Source organism: Ictalurus punctatus, chromosome 9 (genome assembly GCF_001660625.3).
Source record: "Ictalurus punctatus breed USDA103 chromosome 9, Coco_2.0, whole genome shotgun sequence".
NCBI lineage: Eukaryota > Metazoa > Chordata > Actinopteri > Siluriformes > Ictaluridae > Ictalurus > Ictalurus punctatus.
In genome coordinates, this window is record NC_030424.2 from 23,262,012 (window position 1) to 23,280,744 (window position 18,733).

At 38.2% G+C, this 18,733-nt stretch overlaps 1 protein-coding gene across 3 annotated transcripts in view; it reads left to right on the forward strand.

The window, feature by feature from the left end:
- LOC108269988 (zinc finger DHHC-type palmitoyltransferase 14) overlaps window positions 1-17,411 on the forward strand; it is a 54,890-nt gene extending 37,479 nt beyond the window's left edge. For 2 of the 3 annotated variants that reach the window (XM_017476202.2, XM_017476203.2), the window contains exons 9-10: window positions 1,960-2,062; window positions 16,181-17,411. In XM_017476202.2, coding sequence (XP_017331691.1) covers window positions 1,960-2,062; window positions 16,181-16,573 — 496 coding nt within the window. In that variant the 3' untranslated portion in view covers window positions 16,574-17,411. The remainder of the gene's footprint in view (window positions 1-1,959; window positions 2,063-16,180) is intronic. The other variant, XM_017476204.2, reaches the window with a different exon arrangement.
- Window positions 17,412-18,733: the final 1,322 nt, after the last annotated feature.

Genomic DNA, 18,733 nt, shown 5'->3' on the forward strand with positions numbered 1-18,733 from the left:
TGTACAGTGAGGTTGTAATTGATTGAGGGACAGGCTGGGATGACGAGAAGCTCAGATTTTGCCAGGTTGAGCCTAAGGTGGTGTTCCCATCCAGACCAAGATGTCCGACAGGCAAGCAGAGATTTAGACAGAGATTCAGACGTGATCTATTAAGACAGATCACGGTCTGGTAAAGTAGATTATAAACTTGCATATGGATTAAAGTTCTCCATCACCATGACCGATTTCAGACACATCATTCTTATTGTATTCTGTATCGTTAGCTGTGGAATTATTGGCACGTTTTTTTGTGTGGATAATCTGCTTAATCTCATAATGAAACTCTGAGAAACTGTGAAATCTAATATTTAATTGAAGTAGTTGTATGGCACCCCTGCAGTTATTTCATGCCAAATTAATCCATGCTAAATTTTAATTCTCTCAATTTTGACTCTATGACTCTATGAGCAAATCTCTGGGTGGCTAGTTGGAGAGCTGTAGGCATGCTCTGTATGCACTTACCAGCCACTTTAATAGAAACACCACATGTGCCTCTTCATGCAAATATCCAATCAGACAATCATGTGGCAGCAATGCAATGCATAAAATCATGTGGATACAGGTCAAGAGCTTCAGCGAATGTTCAAATCAAACATTCAATGGACAGTCGAAGATTGCGAAGAGACCAGGAGATGTTTTTCCAATCTTCAACTATTTAGTTTGGGTGAGCCAGAACCCATTGTAGCCTCAGATTCTTGTTCTTAGCTCACAGGAGCGTAACCCAATGTGGTCTTCTGCTGTCACTGCCGATCAGAATCCAAGGTTGATGTATTGTGCATTCTGAGATGCTTTTCTGCTCACTGTGGTTGTAAAGAGTGGTTGAGATATCGTTGCCCACCTGTCAGCTTGAAACAGTCTGGCCCTCTCTCAACAGCAAGGCATTTCCGCCCACACAACCCCTCGCTTACTGGATGATTTTTAATAGGTCGCACCGTTCTGTGTAAATTCTAGAGACTGTTGTGTGTGAAAATCCCTGGAGATCAGCAGGTTTCTGAAATACTCAAACCAGCCCATCTGGCACCAGCAACCATGCCAGGGTCAGAGTCACTGAGATTACATTCTTTCCCACTTCTGATGTTTGATTAGCTGAAGCAAGACCTGCATTTGAGCACTTATTTTTTAAAATCATTTGATTAAAGTGAGACATTTCTTTTTGCAACTACATCCGACCCACTGCTTCTGCACTTGATAGATGAAACTTTCATCAAGCTTAAACTAGACTGACTTAACCAGTTCCACAACGGTGCGCACGCACACACACCCCATACACACCCACACACAGAATGAACAAACAATAAGGATTGTTTGTTCATTCATTTACCTTTGCTTTCAGACAGTTCACGTGGTCCAAGCTGTACATTTTCCTGGTATTTAGTGGGAACACTATGCACTGTACACTAGTAAGCTGAATATACACTAAACCCTTCTGGTCCGGTGTGATGCCAATTATAAATGATGTGTTAGTCGAGTGACCTCTGCTTTTGTCAGGCATTCGTTTAAAGTGGACTCGGTGCATAAACAGGATTTCAGTTGCTCATTAACCTTCTCTGCTCCGAGTCCTCTGTGCCAGGCTCAAACCTCACCATACACTCGTGGTTTGTTTGGCATGTTACTACAAGCCCAGTTTTTAATCAACCCAGGTTTCTAGTGTGTGCAGTGTCAGACTTTTGTATAGGTCCTACGCTGTAACAGTTACTATACAGTACCATTTACCGGCTGAAACACGTCATCGTTTGTCTACTGTTCTCTCATACTGCGTACCGTACTGCCGTGTGTGTGTGTGTGTGTGTGTGTGTGTGTGTGATTTGACTTTTAACACATTGAGTGATAACATGATGATGATGGGTTTTGTGCTTGCTAATTCAGCATCTCACTTTTACATGATTGCATGTCAGAGTGTCTGTGTGTTTGTCCCCACAGTCTCATTGACAGAAGAGGATTGGTCCTGCCCGATACGCCGCAGCCTGCACCGCCCACGAATGGTATCACAATGTACGGTGCCACTCAGTCCCAGACGCGCATGGTAAGTGTGAACTCGATGTGCAGCGACATGGAACTCAAAGCAACATATACAAAAAAATGGCTGGACTGTCAGTTGATATTCCTTTCCTTTTTGCAGTGTAATGGGGTAATATGACAAGGTAAAGATGGTCCTGTAAAAAAAAAAAAAAAGAAGAAAAAAAAGAATGAATTAACTCCTACTAACTCATTTTCACACAGACAAAAAATAATTGCATGATTACATTATAATAACATATTTAATGTATTAACAGTTTTACTAATATTCTAGTTAATAATATGAATAACAATAAACTTTATTTACAGAGCACTTTTTGATAAATAAATAATTGTAAGTAATGTAAAAGAATGCACAAGGATAAAATAAAAGATGAAGAGAAAATAACAGTAAAAAAAAAAATTGAGCGAGATCTATCTATATAAGGGGGGGGGGGGGGGGGGGTTTCACATCTCAGTTGGGGAAAGTATTATTGAATGCATCACGATTCCTTCTCGGAAGATGTTATTATAGACTTATGCATCTTTTTTTGTTGAATCAAGAACAATATCAACATTTCTGATGGCAAAATAAACACTTGAACGCCTCGTGTTTTTCATGGTGGGTGAAAATGATATTGTTAAAAAGCAGTAAGTGGACAAAAAATAATAGCATATGCTATATAAATAAATAAAAAATTAAGATGCACAAAGAATTGTTTTGTAAACCCAGTCGAATCAAAACTGGTCAAATCGTGAGGTTTAAGAGATTCCCACCCCTGCACAGCTGGGACTGCTGTGTATGGAGACATTCTTTTTAAACCCCGGTATCCAGACATTTTGTGGGATGGAGTAGGGGAGGAGGGGGGTGAGAGTTCTTTATTGATCTCCATCAGAACAGTATAGTCAGTAGTGAGTAGTCAGTAATCAGCCCATTGCATGCCCTGCTGTGATGTCCTTCATGTGTGAAAATGCAGCATTGCCAGGAATCTGATGGCCTGCTTTGGGCAGAGCCTCAGTAAACCCTCAGCTGAACAAAGGCTAAACACTAAACGCCACTCAGTGCCAAACACTTCTTCTAGTCACTCCGCCGTCCTCGCGCTCTGGCCTCGTTTTTTGGAATCCCTAACGTAGATGCCAGCGTATGTAAATGTTTATGCTAATAGAGATCATGGCTTATTATTCAAATTGAATTCGGAACACGGTCACACCTGGTTTCTGGTCACAGCTGATTTCTCTGTGCCAACCCTATCGGAAATATTATGCTGGCAACAAGGCATGACGGCGTGCGCTGTTGCACTGGGTCTGAGATACTGGAGTTTTGATTTCCATGAGCTGTGAGCTGTAATCATCGAGACTAAAAAAAAAAGAAAAAAAGCTTGAAATATTTCACTTTGTGTAACGAATCGATAATATATGCAAGTTCCACTTTTTGAATTAAAAAAAATACTGGAAAAAGCTTTTCCACGATATCATTTTTTGGGATGCACTTGTGTATGTCATTTGAATTACAGCAAGAACAGGGCTTCTGTTATAGAAAATTAACATATTCTTATCTGTGACAGTGCACTTTTGGCTTTCACATTGTGTTCCTTACAGCTTTTCTTTGTATGAAATGTGCAAATACTCTGTAAAAAGAAATTTAGTATTCTATTACAAAAATAACACTGATGGATGTACCATTAGTGCTCGAGTCAGTATAATTCTTTCAGGATTTTGTCTGCTGCATTTTGGGCCCGAGTTATCGAGGAAGCAAATTCAGTAATTATTTCAGGGGTTTGGGGGTTTTTTGTCTTTTTTTTCATCTTTTTTTTTTTTGTCTTGCTTGTCTGCACATTTTCCTACTCTCTTTGTTACAACCTCTAGAGAAAATCCAGCTCAGCTCTGTCTTAGTACAGCGTGTTCTAGCTATCAGGATAAAAAAAATGCACAGACTCTTCCCTCTATAAATTACTTCTATCACTCCTCACATTTAAATAGAGTTTTACAGGACATTTTTATTACCAGGATGGGGGGAAAAAAAAAAAAACGTCTGATGTGCTGATCAAGGCTGGGCAATATGACAGAAATATATCACGATACTTGAAGTACATTTAAGTGATAAGAACTGCTAGCAAAACGGTAGTGCTGTATTTATAAATAAAATTTAAAAAACAGAAAATGAGTTATATATTTTTTATTTTATTTAACATAATTCCTCATAGTTCAAATGAAATGCAATGCAACAAACCCTGATGAGTGTGAGAATTTATTCAATCTGATCTGAGAAAAAATCATTTATTTAACCCTGAAAAGGACGGATTTTTAAAAAAAAATAATTACAAATAAATATTGTACCATTTAAAAAAAAAAAAAAAAAAAAAAAAAAAAAAAAAAAAAAAAAAAAAATCTGTAATGTTTTTAACACGAAATCAGCAGCGCCCTGTCAGAGTTTGTAATTGCTTTTTTTTTATTAAATAAAAACCGTTAATAAAAAGATGTCACAATTCCCACAATATCCAATAAAAGTCTATTGTGACAAAATTATTCATGATTTATATATTAGATCATCATATTTTCTAGAAAGCCCTAGTGCTGATATTGCTAGTGATCTGATAGAATGTAAAGTGAGACATACAACTTATCATTATTATAATTATTATTATTAATAATAATAGTAATAATAATAATAATGTAATTATGTATGGCTTATTAAAGAATTCAGTAGACCTTTAGTTGTTTCAGTCATCTGCTACCATGTTTTGACCTTGCAGCTCTGTTCACCCATTTTTTACATCTTGTAACTACAGACTTATCGATGAATAAAGAGCAGAAGTAACTGCTGGTGATGAAATGTCACTTTGACCGCTCAGACTGCTTAAGTCACATGGCTTAAATTCATCATCAAAGATTTATGTTTATAAATGTTTAAGTTTATCCTGAAATCTGACCATAGAACCCGATCCCATTTGAAGTTCCAGTAGTGTCTGGCAAACTGAAGATGCTTGAGTTTGTTTTTGGATGAGAGTACAGGCTTTTTTTTTATGAAACCCTTCCAAACAACTTGTGATGATGTAGGTGACTTCAGATTGTAGTTTTGGAGACTTTCTGACCACAAGACTCAACTAACTTCTGCAATTCTCCAGCTGTGATCCTTGGAGATCTTTTTGGCTACTCGAACCGTCCTCTTCACAGTGCGTTGAGACGATATAGACACACGTCCAATTCCAGGTTGATTCACAACATTTCCATTTGACTGGAACTTCTTAATTATTGCCCTGATGGTGGAAATGGGCATTTTCAATGCTTGTGCTATTTTATTATAGCCACTTCCCATTTTGTGAAGCTCAACAACCTTTTGCTACACATCACAGCTATATTCCTTGGTCTAACCCATTGTTATGAATGACTAAGGGAATTGGCCTATGTGTGCGTTACCTCATATTTATACCCCTGTGAAGGAAGTCATGGTTCAACAAGTTCCTGTTCCTAGTCACCCAAATGTACTAAATGTACTTTTTTTTGACAAACCAGTCTTGTTTGCAATTGTTTGATATCCATGAGAGCAGAGTATTTTTTTGATTTTTTTTTTTAAACAAAATATCAAAAGATTAAACAATAAAGACAATTTTTCACAGCAATTGCCCCACCCCCCACATATTTACATAGAGTGGCATTATCAGTGTATGTGTGTGTATTCTTCTCCCTGTATGTGGTTGTTGTTTGGGCAAATCCACTGCACTTTTCTAAGGTCAGAGGGGTGTTCCTCTCTATTTCCTCTTGTCATGCTGTGTGATTTTGATAATGTGCCAGATCTCATTCCATGCCCCAGAACAGCACAGTGCCAGTTAGTAGCAGGGAAGAGATTTGTGAAATATGAGATGTATTCTGTCTGACCTATACTTTTTTAAAAAAAAATCTATTTTATAAATACTACCTTTCCCCTGTGCTGTTCCGTTATTTATACTCATGCTGATGTCCTGATCAAGATGGACTATTATGGCACTGGTTTTGTAATTGGATCGACGTCTCTATTTGCGCTGGCTATGGATTAGCCCATTACCACAGAGCTATAAATATGCATTAGTTTCTCAGTATTACTCTTGCAGGACATTAGTCTTGCAATTTGGTTGCAAAAAATAGAACATGTGGAAGAAGATGAAGTTAAAATGATACCCAGTGATCAAGAGCACACTGTTGCAGGTTATTCATCTTTACTAATCATTTCCTTAAAGACAGCAGCACTGCAGCAGTTTCACAAACGTGCAAATGAAATGGCTTGTCAGGAAATGCATCACCGCAAAACAAGGAAATGACTCAAATCACACTGCTAAGGCAGCCAAGAACTTGAGAAGGGAAAAGAGGGAGGGATGTCCAATATCGTGTTCCCATTTCTGTCTAATCAGGCTTGCATTAAACTTAATGAAAGGAGAGCGAAGCCAGAAACCTGTCAAAAGAATTAGTTGAATATGGCATCAGCAGAACGGCTGGGAAAATTAGGCGAAATAATGGAAGGATGATGGTGTTAGTGGCTTGCCGTGTAAAATCAAGATCAGTTTTGTATGCAAGGCAAATATTTTATTGTTCTACCACAGGGTGTTTAAATTCTTATTTTTGATCGGTTGTTAAGTAAGTTTCCATAATCGCAGCTCTTGCAGTAGTTGTGGCTGCGAGACAAATCATGGGTTTAAATTCATGTACTTATTCGAAAACATTACCTTTTTTATACTAACACCTAATTCACAAAGAAGTTTCGACGGTCGACGCACCACGTAATCCAAGACTAATTGTACGTAAACTGATGGATTTTTTATTTATTTATTTATTTTTAAACGTGTTATTTAACCGAGAAAAACATATAAAAGTTTTCTTTGTGGAGATGATAATTATTTAACATTTTTGGAAGGAGTCTCCAGTGTCACTGCTTTGTAAACAACTAGGGTAAAGTAGTTCCTTTAAGCTTTCGGACAGTTTTTGTAGATGGCAAGCTTGTCAATTTTCTCAGTAATATAACGAGCTGCATTTTGTTTTTTTGTCAGTGCGTAAGGTAAGATTTGTGGAAAAGACAGTTAAATGGGTGGAGTTGAATAAGATTGTAATTATTTGTTTGTTTACTCATTCGGTCCAGCTCCATTTCCACCAATGTACGCAAAGCTCCTCCCCCAAAACTAGACTTAGCATGTTAACTAGAGCTACCATTAGCAAGGACTGTCATGACCTCACTTTCAGGCGTACACAGACATTCAGCGGTTCGAAAGCTGTTACACTCAATAAACATACAACTTCTCATAATAACTAAGGAGGATGTGAAGGGGCATACAATACACTTGTTCTGAAACAATGGTTGAAACTATTATTCTCATCCTTTCTACATGATTTCCTGCTTTATTTGTACTAATAAGAAAAGAAAAATATTGACTTTTGTACCTTTTTAATTTCAAGAGACAGACGGGGAAAAAAGGGAGGCTGCTGAGGAAACGGCATTGTATAGCCGCTATAATGTAGTACGTTGTAAGAAGTTGTTTTAGCTATTAAATGCTAAGTGCTGTAGTGTAAGATGAATAGACACTGCGTGAAGGTTCAGTGTCAGGGTGGTAAGAGTCACTCCGCTTTACAATTGGTCACATAACAGCACTCTGTTGTAGTATAACAGAAGTTTGTATTGTGTTAAATGCCTTACTTAATATACTCATACACTGTTCATGCCCTGTACTGTTCTTTAAAAATATACATAATTTAGAGCAAAACTTTTGAATTTTGATATCATTCTCTCAATAATGATGGTGATTCATCTGAAGATCAAGGAAATATTTATCCACTTTGCACAACATTCTACAGCTTGCATTTCTTCCTTCCTTCCTCGCCCAACTGCCTGTTCATCTCGAGGTTGTGTTATACTGTAGTGCTTTGTTTTGCCATATTTTTATAACTTGCAGCATAGTCTGCTGATCAGTCAGTCTGTTTAGGTGTTCTATAAATACCCAAGTTGATCATAGGACAGATAAAAGAGCATCTTTGTCAGTGACATAAATAAGATACTGGTGAGAGACTTGAGCTTTGTGACCTGACTGGGCTTTAGCCCTTAAAGCTGTCACAGCGCTGAGCTTGTGTAGCTCTTTGTTCTCCTTCAGCCAGAAGGTCCAGCTTTCTTGGGAATGATTAAGGCTTTTTGAAGTCAGTAGGTTTCACAGTTCCAATATGACTTCGTTTGAACACAAAAGCTGTATTTTAAGCCGAGGAGCAGGAAGTGCTGTATAAAGGGAGACAATGCCACAAGAGTGTCTATAAATGGATTTTCCAAGAACTGCATCGCGCCGAAGCTATACGCGTGCCATATATACTTAATCAGGTAACAGATATGGCTTTAATGCACATACTAGTCATACTCCATCTAATCATTTGATTTCTTTTAGTTCAGGATTGTGTTTAAAGTAGTAATTTGTGGAAAACAAATTACATTCACAGTGTTTCTGATGACACAGTGTTTCCACACTGATTGTGGCGTGAACAATCGGTGAATACAGCAGGATAATAGGACTAGCGCCTGAATATCTCGCGCTGCTCCAATTTCATCCACTTTCTGCCATTGGTCATTCAGTAATCAATCAGTTCGTGTTTTGAGGTGTTAACGAGAAAAAATCTATTTTAATAATGGATTCATATTGATGGAAAAGGTTGATTAGAGCACATTTACACTATTAGCAAGAGTAAAGTCTGCTGGTAAGATTATTAGCTTGAATAATCATATTTAACAACCTTCAACATACTGATGTCTATATCCACAAAATTACAGGTATGGAGGAGGGACAACTCGGAACTCGCGGTTTATTTTTGTTTATGAAATACTCTTTGTTTTATAATCACCGATCATAAAGCAGTGATGTTACACGTCAGTTGGACCAGAACCAAAAAATAATAATAATAAGAGCAAAGACCAATAACACATGAACAACTTCTCATGATGAGTACATTCATCTGCAAATAAAAAAAAGTTGTTTATAAGTATTCACTCCCCCCCCATTGCTGTGAAACCCTTAAATTCTAAGTTCCTATGGAAAGAGATGTGGTTATATTGTGAGTCATATTTTTTTTAGATTATGCTAATGCAGAATTACATCATGAGCACACAGTAACTGAGTTTATTGATCTATTTTGCCTCCAAGTGGATAACAGAGACTAGCCCCCCCCCCCCAAAAAAAATAAAAATGTTCAAGTATGTAATTTCAATTACAGTTCACAAGACGAGTTTTATTCAGAACCCTGTTTTCAGAACCAAATTCATTTGGTGGGCCAGATTGCAGTCTGGTTCTGGCCCGTGGGACACAAGTTTGCCTCCCTACTCAAAATATTCAACAAAAAGTTGGATTTAATTGGCAGCATTAATGTGAAGTCAAAGAAACTGAAGGAACAAAAAGTCTTGACATTTAAATGCTTTTCACGTCAGTCTAATTTAGTGCAGCATTAAAAGGTTTGTCAGTTTATTGTTTAGTACATAATTAAAGATGGCATTAAGATTTTTTTTTTTTTTTTTTTCTTTTTAACAGGAGCACTTTTGTTTTTAAGAGTTCAAGTCTTACGGAAGAATAAATGTATTTTCCAAATCAAATTCCAATATTTAGATTTTTTTTTTTGAGTAAAGCTCGGATATCGGATCCCCTAACGAATGACGAACAGCAACAACCGAAATACAGCCCATGTAATGTATGTTAATCCATTTTAAAGGGCACACTCTCTCCACACTTGCAGGTGAAAGACATATTAAAGGTGGACCCTTAAGTGTTCCACCCCAGCAGCAAGAAAAGTAGTTTCAGAGCGTATACCAGCCACCACTAGTTTAAAGACTCGCATTAGAATTGGCAGCATCACTAGACTACAGCACCATGTCTTGTCTAGCACGTTTATAATCGCTCTGGAAAGCTTGTTTACACTTTTAAGACATTGTGGGTTATCAAGACACCACAATTATGCCACACCAACCTACTACTTTCTAAGCTTGCTTCATGTTTACACTTTGAACGGAAGTTCTGCCTGGCTGCTTTGCCACTTTGAACAGACCTGCATGCTTTTGGGTTTTTTTTTTTTTTTTTAATTTATTTAACACAGTTCTCTAGAACAGTGAATCTATCTTTAATAAATAATACAAAATCTATTGAATACAGCTCCAATTAACATGGAATCCAGTGAGTAAAACACTTGTCCCCCCCGAGAGAAAAATGAATCAGACCTCATAAAACCTAATAATGAGACTTGATAATTAAGTTGCATCTTCATAATTAAGCGCCATTACCAAAACAATGTGGAGAGAAATATGAAATTATAAGTACTCCCTGGAGACATGGTGTCCTCATTTAGACTCTCATTAAGGAAGATGCATGGAATCTGTTTATGTATGAGTTAGTTGCAGGGCAGTCACATCTTTAAGCTGTCGGAGTATACTCGCCGGCCACTTTAAAAGGAACTCATGTTCGTTCATGCAATTACCCAGTCAGCCAATCATGTGGCAGCAGGCAGCACAGCAATGCATGAAATCATTGTAGATACAGGTGAAGAGTTATAGTTAATGTTCACATGAAACATCAGAATGGGGAAATAATGTGCTCTCCGTCACTTTGATCGTGGCATGGTTGTTGGTGCCAGATGGGCTGGTTCGAGTATTTCAGAAACTGCTGATGATCTGGGATCAGCAAGTGGCAGTTCTGCAGGAGGAAACACCTTGTTGATGAGAGAGGTCAAAGGAGAATAGCCAGAATGGGTCAAGCTGACAGGAAGGTAGCAAGAGTTACCCAAAAAACCACTACAGCTGTGTTGAGCAGAAAAGCACCTCAGAATGCACATCACCACCACACCTTGTGGTAGATGAGCTACACTAGCAGAAAACCTCATCGTCTTTCAGTCCTGTCAGAAAGGAAACACAGGCCGAGATGGGGACGAGCTTACCGAAACTGGACCATTAAAGATCGTCAGCTGTCCAGTTTCAGTGAACGTCTCACTGTCACTTTCATCATCCTGTATGAGGTGTTGACAGGGTGACACAAGGACACTGGAAGCTAGTGGGGACAAGAGAGAGCACAAACATTTCAGATCATTGCCACAGGCTGATCTGTTCAACATCCTCTCTGTGTTGTTCCTAAAATAAAATCCTGTGATGAAAATACTAACATTTTGGAGGCCAATCCCACTAAATGCCTCTTATGTCTACTACTAAAACACTAAGCAGAGTTACTGAGAGTGGCTCTGTATTCAGAAGCCTAAAATAATGCCGTTAAAAGATTATTTTGACAGTTTCCCTGCAGTAAAACAATCTCAGATCGACATGAGGATGATTAACCATAATCTAAGACCTGCTTTATGATAATATATTAGTATTTATGAACTTCGATGTACCTATGGTTTGAAATATTACGAGAATGAAGAGAATCCAAAACGGGAAGTAATATTCATTCTCGTTTTCAAACGTCTTCAAAAAATTGACTCCGCATATGGTTAACTATTTATGACTGTTGATTTAGGAGTTCTGTCATCTCTGAAGTTTGATAAGACCCTTATATTCACTTCAGTTCTAACAGAAGAATAAAGTAAGCTGGAGGGGGTGGGGTTTTCTTCATGTTTGTCAATATGGAGATCTCTCAAGAGCTTGTTTTATAATGAAAGCAGTCCTCAATTCCAGCATTTTGAGAAACGTGATCGCCATAATTATTGACCTGTTGTTGTTTTTCACATTTACCTCGTGCCATCTAGTCTCCAAAACCTTTTTCTGAATGCACTTTACTCAGATATCATATGCTAGGTCTTGCAATTTGTTTCACCTGCAGTTCACCAAAACAAACAAACAAAAAAGAATAGCCACTTGTTTATTGTCTTAGATATGTGGAATGCAAAACCCAGCAATCTAATCAAGCTAGACTGTGTTTTAAGGACAACAAAAGACTTCAGAAGGCGTTCAGTGCGAAGTGCATTTGCGTATGATTCAGTGGAATGACTCCCGCTGAACCCCTTTTTATTGGTGTAGGTTTGTAGCGAGATTTAAAGCCAACAAGTCTCGATTTACATCACACTCGTCATACAGATGCAGTTCCAGCCATATTTTTCATATCCGAGCCATTCCTTACTTATAAGTAGCTGCAGGTCAAAGAGCACAAATGACCCCAGTGTCGTCTTGTAAGTCTGGTAGTATTTTCCCCCTTTACTCTTAGTTTGATAGTCTGCCATTTATTGTAATGTTTGTTTGTTTTTTCCAGTGAGTGTTCTGTTCAAGTGATTTTCTTGATCTTCCCGTTAAATGCTGTGACGTTTAACTGCTTAGGCGGACAAAGTACGAAGAAATTCTACCAACATGAAAGTATAGATGTGTTGAAATTGTACTCAGTTAAAAGTGGAAGTATCCTGCCAAAATTATAGTTATTATACTTCTTTTTTTTTTTTTTTTTCTTTTTCAAGTTGCTCTTTTAAATGTACTCCAGTATTAAAAAGTAAACACTTTTCTACCAATGAGATTAAGTTGTTAATGTTTTCATGTTAAAAGCAACTTTTAGTACTTATCTAAAACTATTTGAAACCATTCAAATTCTTGATCATTTGCCTGACTAACACGATGTACTTTCCTAGTGAATTAATCAGAAGTTAAATATCCTGTAAATAACCAATGTTTATCATTTTATCTAGAATTTGACTTGCTGCCCAGCCAATTTACGTTCGCTACAGCAGTCGATGCTAGTCTAACCTGTCATTAGCAAAGAAACCAGGCTAACGTCCATAAATATCACCAGCTAATGTTACCGAATTAGCTAAACTTAACTCAACATGCTTCTTCAAATTAGATGCCGTTCATTTTTTTTTTTTTTAGTGAGACAAAGGAAACGCCTCGTTTTAAGTCTTTTTTTTTTTTTTATTCCAGCAACATGAAACATTTTTGTGAGAGAGGGCCAGGAACACTCATCCTCAAGTCCTACACTGCGGTGTGTGATGCTAGGAGTAAATACAAATGTTAAATGTAAAAAGCAGGGGTTTTTAATTTCTTGAAAATGTAATGAAGTGAGTGTACACATTCAGTTTTCGATGATACTTAAGTATAAAATACACCAAAATGCTACTACTACTACTGCTGCTGCTAATAATAATAGTAATACTTGTCATGAAGTGTAATTAATCGAGTATGACTTGTATAGAAAGTTGTACCTGTAGTTGACAACATACCTAAAGATGTGAAGCATTTAAGTACACTCAGCATTGTAGGACAATGCAGCAATTTAACCTTCACCTTCATACCTTCAAGTAACATTTGTGTGGTACTTAATGTCATCACTGAAAAACTATTTTTAAATGTATTTATTTTCAAAATCAGACCACTTTATAGGCGTACTACTATAAAAATGGGTGTAGTAATCTGAAAAGGTTGCTCCATTCAAGCACACTGTACGGATGATGGAATATGCTAGAAAATGAGATTCGATATTAAAGCATCAGATGCTGAATTGGTGTCCAAATTGAACCGATCTGTCCGAGTTACTTTGAAATATTCTTGATTGGGCTACCACATTGCATGTTTCTTAAAATGAGCGCATAGTCTTATCCTGGTCACATCAAAGTCAGTCAAATAACCGAATGTGATAATGGCGTGATGAAACGTAATCACCCTCCTGTAAAGTTAGTTTCACAGAGAGCTTAGCCTCATGGGAATGCTCTATTTCCATTATTCAGAATAACTACAGTAATACTAAGAGGAAATCTGTTCAAGTATGAGACTGAGAAATGTAAGACTGGGTCTCTGTCGCAAAGCCAAGCAAAGGTTCCTCAACTTCCTGCAACGTTAGAAATGAGAACGGCATGTCTTCTCGACCGGTCACCTCCGAGGGAAGACGATTGTCTGGAAATTGGTTATGCCACCAACTGGGACAGACTGATTTAATGGACCTGTTCCACAGTGGCACATTTAAAAAATTAATTAATTAATAAATTAAAAATATTGAGCACATGCACCATGCTCTCCAATAGACAACAATTCAGTTGTCTCTTACGTCGTCACGCTTCACTTGATGCAGCACACTGTTTACTTCTCCTCGAATTTACACACATCCCCCGGACCCCCACCACCCCCCAAAAAAAAAAAAAGATGTATGATGTTCAATTAACAGGTCAGAGTTGTTTCTCAGTCCCATATAATGAATGAATGCCTTTTTATTGTCACTATACACACGTACAATGAAATTAAGAGCCACTCCTTTTTGTTCCATGCCAACATGTACATAAAATAAACAAGATATTGGGGCGGGGCGGGGGGTACTATGAAATGCACAGTTTTGAGACACTATATACATATACTGTGAAATCAGTACATGTATGTGTTTAGAATGGTAATAGCTTTTGGGGAAAAACTATTCTTAAATCTACTAGTCCTTGTTTTGATGCACCTGTAACGTCTCCCTGAGGGCAACAGATTGAACAGATCAGAGCCAGGGTGAGACATACTGTGATCAGACAGTGATTTATTTTACAATTCGTAAAATAACTGCTGATTGAAACGAGGTGAGCGGTGAGGTTTTTAGTTTTGTACCTTTACCTCACCACACGAGCGGAATACAGTATTGTGCTATTGAGTGAACTGCATTTCAGATGGACTTGAATTTAGCATCTCATATCTTACTGAAACACTTTTTAGTGATTTGCATCATGAAAGCAGTGTAATGTAGACTTTGCTCTCAGTTACATCATGCGCTTTGCATTTCGCTTTTCCGCTGTATTGATGAGATTGATGAGATGTGGCATTGATTCCTCGCCCGAACGTAACTTTTCTTATATTAGGTGTTCATGTCTGAAGTAATCCGTACTAAACCCCAGCTTCATGTCCAGTCCATTTTTATATATATTACGATCAAGGCTTTTAAGGGAACGAAGTGTTCTCCTTCACGTCCATCTCCTCACTCATATTTTTCATTCAATATAATTAACTCCAGTCCGTTGAATTAATAGAAGATAATTCAATATTTGAGCAGCCCATCGTCAATTATTCCTTACATATTTAGCTATACATGAGTAAAAAAAAGAAGAAGAAGCCATCAGTCATTTTTACCCAATTATTGTAGCATTGAAAACTACTTCATATGCGTGTATGTATGTACACACCCACATTTATTTTTCAGGACTGACTGAATTGTCTTTCTTGAAAATAAATTCAGCAGATGTTCTCTTTTTGGATTTAGACATGCCACTTTTAAGAAATCATAATACTAAAACTTGTCTTGTGAAAACTTGGTGCAACGATGGAACTTACGGAAAGGGTCACTGACCGAATCAAACGATTCGATTCACTGGGATGAATCGAAATTACCACCGCTATCAGGAATGCTGCTGTCAGAAATTTTTTCTCTTAGACGATGAACGTTCAGTTGTATGAACTACACGTACATGTGCTCTGTGGTAAACGGTAGCGCAGATGCTTGTTGAGAGAGAAAACATTCACTGCTTTATCTGTTTGTCAGCACGGACCAACGAAGCTAAGATGCATCAAAGATGTTTTGCTGCTCTGTTCCGAAGTCAGACAGCAGGATATTAAGGCAAAAAGGAAACGTATTACGAGATGCATGATTTGTTTTTGTCGATCGTAAAGCTACAGACTCTACGTTTTCCCACAGACATTTCAATCATCCGACATCTGGATGGTTGGAATCGATCTGTGAGTCCGAAACTTTCATCATTCCTCCCAAATCTAATAATGGTACCTAAAATGTCGGTTATACGCGTCGTTAAAAAGCCATTGTATGTGTGCTGTAACTGCAGTGAAAATGTGTTGTGCTGTAATTGTTTTGGAAAGGTCTACCTGAAGCGAGCACAGATGTTTTCCCTGAGTAATCAGTCGTTCCCTGTGACCAAACCCGCGCTTAATGTTGTTACGCTTAATGAAAATGATCGATGGTAGTTTTAGAAAGGTTCTGCTCGGTATTTCTCACACACATGGGTTCATTTGTGCTGAATAAACAGATGTGCTCTTTCGAGTGAGGGAAGGGTTTTGTATTAAAATAATGACACCAACAGCTTTTATTTCTGCTTATTCACTTCAACGCCGATCGATAATTTCTTTCCAATTTTCCCCCTATTCATCCCATCAAATGACATCTTTCACCTCCCACCCCTTTTTATTTTGTGTACCTTCTCTCTCTTTCCTCTTACTCAGTGTGACCAAGACCAGTGCATTCAGAGCACCAAATTCGTTTTGCAGGCTGCCACTACGCCGTTGCTGCAGAACGAGACCCCAGTCATGGCTGATGAGTCATCGGTGCCTGGGAGACCAGCTCTAGGCGCTCCGTGTCCGTTGCTTCCTCTCGGCCAGCCCACACCACCCACCTCCACCCCAAGTCTGAGCTGTGAAGCTGAGAGTCTGAGCCCTCCTGCCCCCGAGGCTCAGCACCACTTCCTCACGCCTGACGATGCCCCCTCGCCTCCAGGCATGCTTCCCTGCACAAGCCCGCTGGACCACGGCCACACACCGCCCTTCTACAACCCTGCCAGCCAGGACTCTCTACACGAGGACTCTGTCAGAGGCCTGGTCAAACTCAGCTCTGTTTAAACAGACTCATCAATGTGTGTCTCCCACACTGCCCTTTAATCTGTGCCAAGAGCCTGCAAGCTCCTCATCATAAACTCTCCAATCTCAGTGATATGAGCAGCCCAAAGTCACTAAGTGTGGATTTTGAACACATTTAAACCCAGTTTGCCACACTCCTAAGTCACAAAGTGAGCTGCCAAATCTGTTTAAGCTCTTCTGACTGTCTGGAGATACAGGAGCTGCTCCCCTCAAGGATGGGTGGCTTCTAAAACAAAGGGCTGTAACTAACCCAGTGCATCGAACCGTTTAAGAAGAGGACGTTCCACTTGAAAAGCTGCTTCATGTGTCACTTGCTGGCATTCACTTTGTATTTTGGGCTGTTTTTGTTGTGTGTTTTTTTTTTTTTTTTTTTAAATCAGAATTGCTGCCTGATAATTGGGACTGCATTGCACACTTTTTGCCTTCCTGTCTTTTGAGATTATTGCACCGTTGATGACGTGAGCTGTTGTCATGATGTTGCATATGTGTACACGTTTTTTTTTATTATTATTACCTATTTTGGAAAGAATATGGTATTGTGTTGTGGCACAAAAGAAATGTTTTCCTTTCTCAGCAAATTGGTGTACATCACACGGATATTACTACATTACCCGAGTTTTAATTGGATTCCGTAAAAGCTGTTCCTGCATCTTTAAAGACTCAATGTTGTATGCTGCAAAGTTCCCTGGTCTGCATAAACAGTGTGTTATCATGTGACGATCGCCTGTAGTGGATGTCTTACCAACACGACCTATGATACTGTGTCATGATGAAAAAAAAAATAAAAATACACTGCCCAATAAAATCTGATTCATTACAAGCAGCAGTTACCTACATCATTTCAGACTTGCATCAGAATACTGTTGTTTCAAAACAAAAATCTCCATGCATTTTAGTTACACTTGCTTTGCAGTAACTAGCTTGTACATTAATCTCAAAGAAATTCATCATTAATTTAGTCTCTGTACTCCAGAACTTTTCAACAAGTGTAAGGAATTTGATGTCCTTTAGTCAAATTTCCATCCATAGCAGACACATTATATAAAAGTGCTACTTTATTATGATATAAGTCAGTTTTAACGCTAATCTACAAACTGGTGTTATTGTTCTGTACTAACAGGAAATTCAAAGAAATGTTACTGTTGAATGAATGCATGTTTATTCCTTTTAAGTTTAACGGGTTTTCCAACATCTACTGCGTCTGTAGTGTGTGTGATTTGATTACCACAGACATGAATTGTGTATATTTTCCTTTGCTAACCTATTTAGTCTAAACTAAGATTTAATAGAGGCCTAAGGGCAGTTATTTCATTACTAATAAACATGACTGTTTGTTTATAAGTAATTCCTGTTACTTAAAACTTACTTAAAGGTTGACATTTTGTGGTGACTATTCTTCCCGCTGAAAAGGTAGTTGCATCTGTGAAGGGAAGAATTACAGATTTGGAGCTTATTTTACAATTTGCTTTGACTGTTAGTCATTAAAGCATGCAACTAAATTTATTTTACATAAATGTCAACCTCCTCTACAACTGCCCTTAGATTTCAGTTATAATGACTTTTTTTTTTAACAAGAACTGGTTTATTTTTTCAAAGAATGTAACAAGATAACTCATTCAAAACACCCCCCCCCCCACACACACACACACACCCCTACCTACCCAATATCACCAGTGACTACGTTTACATGGACAGCAGTAATCTAATTATCGACCTTATTCTGAATAAGACAATATTGTGATTAAGGTGTTTACATGAGTCGCTTTTAGAATACTCCTTTCATGTTCCTGTTTGACATGGTATAGAACGTAGATCGATTAACCGCACGCGTCATTACGTCCCCACGTCACGCCGTCCCCTCCAGAATTTCACGTATCAGCATAGAGTTCGTCTTCGCTATGGTACTGTATACAGTTTGGGGTGTTTTTATTTTTAATTTTATGAACACTTCATTAACACTTCGGTTAATTATTTGTCATGCTGTACGTGCAAATAGATGACTGCTTGAAGCCGTGGGCTGCGTCCCAAACCGCGTACTTAGCTACTATATAGTAGCTGAGATACATGCATCTCGCCTACTATATAGCAGGTAAGTACACCGTTTTCGGACACAGCCATGCTCTCTCGTTTGCCGTTAAACGG